The sequence below is a fragment of the Lactuca serriola genome, chromosome 2 (genome assembly GCF_051521515.1).
Source record: "Lactuca serriola cultivar US96UC23 chromosome 2, Lser_US96UC23_V15, whole genome shotgun sequence".
Taxonomy (NCBI): domain Eukaryota; kingdom Viridiplantae; phylum Streptophyta; class Magnoliopsida; order Asterales; family Asteraceae; genus Lactuca; species Lactuca serriola.
Genome location: NC_136409.1, coordinates 141217342 through 141222633, shown reverse-complemented (window position 1 = coordinate 141222633; position 5292 = coordinate 141217342). Strand labels below are relative to the sequence as shown.

The following is a 5292-nucleotide window of genomic DNA, read 5'->3' as shown; positions in this document are numbered from 1 at the left end:
AGACATACTAGTAAAAAAGGTAGCCAATAGTACGATATTGTTGATTTAAAAAACTTGTAGTGATGTTTGTACGATTTCATAATATTCTATAAAATATTCTTCGGAAGGATAAACTTGTTTTTGCTACATCTTCAAAAGGAAATTGTTTTAAAACATTGACAAAGAAAACCATAACTCAAACATTAGCATAATATGCATCGTCTATCCACTGGACACTCTCAATCCACCACATAGTAGCACGCTCTTATGCAGTAGGCTACAACAACTCGTTGGGGTGGGGGGGGGGGGGTACGCTATATAAAAACAATATATAAAGTTTAATCTTAAGTTATTTATGTCATAGAAAATTATAAATTATAAGGTGGACTAAAGTACATACATTAGTAACATCGAGAATACGTTGACAATGAAATGCATGCAAACACCTCATCCTAGGGTATGCAATTGCCCGAAGGATAACACCCGATATAGGGGAACCAACTATACTATTGTTGGGAAATGTCTTCAAGATCCAAATCTACAAAATTAAGATGTCAAACAACTTACCAAGTTAATAAAGTTACAATACCTGTTGTTTAACAACTCTTATTAAACATAGTGTACATACCTTAAATGCGTAGACAAATTCCTGCAGAGTATATGTGTGTCTACTGCCGACTCTTGTCGCATTTGGGTTCAAATGGTCCTAAATCTTATCAAACACGATACGCATCTGTTTGTAAGTGAAATCCCATATCAATCTGCCCCATGGGTACCTATGTAAAAAAATTACACTTAATAAGGGTTAGTTTACTCAATTTCCCTAATAGGTATCACTTTGATATAATGTGGGTAAAAATTGTATACCTATTAAACTCCTGTAAATTAGAGACAAGTCTCATATATACGTTCATTAGTAACTGGATGTTGCGTATATTTCCTTAAAAATCCTTGCTCTAGCATATACAGCAGGGAGACTCTCACCACGTCTTTTATTGCTTAATTGATGAAGTAAGTTATTGAACACGTGCATAAGGTCAACCATACTTACCGAACGTGAAATCGACACAAATGGAAACACACGTTCTCTGAATTCTGCAAAACTAGAACTGGGATGGAAATAATCCCCGAACCGCAAGCCGGTGACAAAGCAGAATGCTTTCTTGTCAAAGCAAACCTGATAGTCGCCAATAGGAAATAGAAGCTCTTCTAGGTCAATTGGATCAAAAGTAGTAACTTCCTTGAACATAAGATAGTGACATAGTAAAGGATGACATTCGACACCCATCAGCATGTTCACGTAATCACCAAAACATGATTGCCTAAACATCAACCCACAAATTGGTCGGTTTTGTAAGCGCGCCATGATTTCATGCCCAAGTTCAGGTCTGCAGGTTGTAGTAACAACCGTTTCGTATGTTCTATCGTGATACAATCAAAAGAATTATTAATTAGAGATTTTTGTATGTATGTTCCCGAGTGGAATTCCGGACAAAAAAAAAATCCGGAACAGTAGTCTGAAACAAAATTCCGGATTCGGTTCATTATATTTTAGACATGATTTTTAGATTCCGGACATGATTTTCGAATTTCGGGCACGTTCCGGACTAACGAAAATTAGAGTTTTTAATAATGATGTATGATGTAGTATAAATGTATAAGTCCTTGTAATCTTATAATTGCATTAACACGATTAAAATTCATAGAAAACCCTATAATACCTACAGGGTCGTCTCAACCAGTTTGGGAGCTCTAAGCAAACAAATTTTTTGGGGCCCTTGCCAAAGGCCTTTGACATTTACTATACTTAATGTTATAAGCCCTCATCATTTATTCGAGCTTGAGAGCAGCAATAATAAACTAAAAAGTTTATAAATGACGGAGTTAAAAACTTTTTTTTATTATGTATATGTTTTTTGTGAATATATTTAAGACATCAAGTTAATTTTTCTAAACTTTTTAGATGCAAATTCTTTAATGAAGTTTTCATACTCAATTTCTTTTACTAAATGTTTTTCAATTGACAAAATAACCATTTTATCTTTCTTTAATGAAATTCGTATTTCCTATTTGACATGATTATTAATTATTTGATTAATAATAACAATGAACAATCACCAAGACAACTACTATAAGTATAGAAGATATGGCTAAGAATTATACCGTCCCGAAAATAATGGAAAGCTCAAATCTGGAAAACTGAAAACTCAAATTCGTTCCAACAATCGAACTTGATTCACTGACTGTAATATGTAATCTGTTGTAATCATTGAACAATGGAACAAAAAATCAGATAAATGACTAAATAAAAACTGAAAAGTATTAACCCATGGAATAAAAAATCAGATCAGGAAAGATTCATTCTCGTTTGAATTTGCTAAAGAACAAGAGATGTTGTATAGTCATACAACTCATAACCGATTTTGATTGGACATGGTCACTACCAATCTGCCTTCAATCGGGATTTTTAAAACAAACATGATTTTGATCAGGAAAAAAAATTCCAATTCCACCAACCAAAGCCAATAACCCTAATCAGCTTTAAGTATTAACCCTAATTAGGTAATCAAATGACAACATGATAGATAATGGAAATATATTAACTAAAAAGTGAAAAAAAACTTCAAATGTATTACTAATTCAGTGATACTATGAGTCTGTGATAACCTTCAATAGAGAATGGAGAAGGAAGAAGAAGAATGGAATGTAGTGTATTTCAGCGGTTCATACTTAAAAGTGTTCAAGTTGATAAGTGTGAAGGAAGAACACCAGTAATTGTCGCTTGTACAATAAGAAGAATAGAACTTCTTTAAGGCGTTAGGAGTACAACGATTCCGGGAAAGGCATGTAGGGAATTCGATTCTTTTTTGGAACAACCAAATGGAATATGGACGAGGTAATAAAAACTTGGGTTTAAGTGGACCCCCTTAAAAGTGGGGGGGTCCTAAGCCTTAACTTTGTTTTATTTACACATAAAGCAGACCCTAAATACTTATATAAATGTGAAACTTACATATAAAAATTGCATTTTTTCACTGCTATCAGAAGAAATTTTCAGTTGTAGAGGTGTTTGGAATGAGATGTAAAGTAATCTGAAAAAAGAAAATATCAAAATCTAGTCTGAAACGGGTTAAAAGATATGTATAGGAGAACCAACTTACCGGATCAAAATTATCTATCCTTTTAGCCAAGTACGAAATCAGGTCCGAAACACCCCATTTCCAAGTGGTCATTTAAAAAAAATGTTTATATTTTATAAAAACAAAAAAAAAAAAAAGTTACATCACTCAATTTCCCAATATTATAAACCAACTATTATAATTTTAAATGTTAATAAGTGAAATTACAAGCCACAAGGTCCTGAAGAAAAGATCGTTCCAATTTCGTATAAAAGCTTTCTCGGACAATGGCGGGAAAGAAACCCTAGATTGATAAACACATTGCAAATTACTGAGATCGAGGTTGAGATTTGAGAAGAATAGCCACGACTATGGCGACGGCCACGACAGCAACGGTGGTGGAGAAAGTTGTTGCAGATGCGGAGGAGCTGCCGAAGGCGATAGTGAAGAGACTAGTAAAGGATAAACTGTCTCAATTATCTCAAGACGGTGGTGAAATTCAAGTCTTAAAGGATTCTCTCTTAGCCTTCTCCGAAAGCTCTCGGATTTTCATCCATTACCTTTCCGCTACGTCAGTACAGATTCCTTCCCCTTGCTCAATTTATATAATTTTTTGACAAATTGAACACCAACATTACCTTGGTGTAATTGTGCTACATTTCATGTAGATCTAAGGTATATAGCAAATTCCACTTGTAGCGTTTAAGATGCAAGCCGATTGAGATCTAATGTTGAAGTTATAGCATTGAAGGCCTTTTCTTCTTTTGCTATATACGTATAAGTATAGTTAAGTCTCATTTCACTGGTTAATTTGTGCTAATAGAAATTATAGCATAGCTATAGCGAGAGGGATAGGATACTTCCCTTTTTCAGAGTATCATATAACAGAAAGAATGGATGTTATATTGAACGGAATTTGAGAAGGTTGATGCTAAAGTCGTTGATTTGCGAAGGTTGATGTTGCCCTAATTCAGTTCCAATGTAATCTTTTGCAGGGCAAATGACATATGCAAGGAATCCAAGAGGCAAACAATCAGTGCTGAAGATGTATTCAAGGCTCTTGAAGAGATAGAGTTTCCAGAGTTCATTGCATCTCTAAGAACCTCCCTTGAAGGTTGAAAACATTCCTAAACCTGAAAGTATATGTGTGCTCTTATTCTAAACTAACATGAAGCCATGGATGTGTATTGAGCTTGATTTTTCTGTGATTGTTACATTAACAAGTTGTTCATACTTGCAGAATTCAAGCAGAAGAATGCCAAAAGGAAGTCAGACACATCAAAGTCAAAGGAAGCCAAAAAGACTAAAACAGAAGAGTCTCCAATGGAGAATGGAAAAGCAGAGGAAACTGAAGCTGAAGATGTGAATGTTGTTGTCAATGGGGAGTGAGTGTTTATTTCATTTGGTTTCTTCTGGAAATGGGCTTTTGAATGAAGAAGTTTAGTGTGGAACTTTTCTCTTGTATTCCTCTAGGCAATTTTCTGATGCAAATATGAAATGTTTGGATTATCAAAGTTTGGTCTGAAACTAGAAAATATTTCAGATTTCGATTTGAAGTTATAAAAAAAGTTATTTATGAAAGTATTGAATTGAAAGTTATTTGTAAAGGTCAAACGGGTCGGTTTGTTTGAATTGATCCCAGACAGATTTTTACAGACTTTTTGTAGCTTCTTATGAAAATTTAATATATTTGATATGATTACAAATGTTATATTGATATAGTGATAATCAAAGTTTTTACTAATGTAATTTAAGAGGTTATTTGTTTGTCCCACCCAAAAAGTGGAAGAAGGTGGGAAAAGAACACTTTTTTAATCTTGTGTCGGTGAAAAAGACATAAATACCCTTATCATACTCATAATTGAAAATAACCCCAAAAAAGTTGTGTGATTAACATGGTTTAAGGAGGAACAAATGGATATAGATATATGTGAGGATATTGAAATTCATAAGTAAACAAAACTCATTTAACTTTGAATCAACAAGTTCTAAATCACTTTAGGTTCCTATCCATGAGTTATATTGGTGGGCTTAGCATAAAAAATGTGAATTTAAATGATAATAAAGATTGTATTGTTCACATTTTTAATTTTTTTTTTGGAGAGAATCAATATTCATCCATAATCATTGTTTATGTTTTTTTAGGTTAATCTCATAAAAGGCCTTTTAAAAAATTCAAACATAAATCGTCGGT

General features: G+C 33.4%; 1 protein-coding gene across 1 annotated transcript; it reads left to right on the top strand.

Annotated features, from left to right (window-relative positions):
- The first annotated feature begins 3339 nt into the window (after positions 1-3339).
- LOC145086896 (DNA polymerase II subunit B4-like) lies at positions 3340-4679 on the top strand. Its single transcript, XM_079024747.1, has 3 exons — positions 3340-3669; positions 4094-4212; positions 4339-4679. Exons 1-3 carry the CDS (start codon positions 3470-3472, stop codon positions 4485-4487), a joined length of 468 nt encoding a protein of 155 aa, XP_078880873.1. The 5' UTR covers positions 3340-3469; the 3' UTR covers positions 4488-4679.
- Positions 4680-5292: the final 613 nt, after the last annotated feature.

Coding starts and splice junctions, on each gene's coding strand:
- LOC145086896 (XM_079024747.1), top strand. CDS start 3,470: ATGGCGACGGCCACGACAGCAACGGTGGTGGAGAAAGTTGTTGCAGAT. Junction 3,670..4,093: donor ATCCATTACCTTTCCGCTAC/GTCAGTACAGAT, acceptor AATCTTTTGCAG/GGCAAATGACATATGCAAGG. Junction 4,213..4,338: donor TCTAAGAACCTCCCTTGAAG/GTTGAAAACATT, acceptor TCATACTTGCAG/AATTCAAGCAGAAGAATGCC.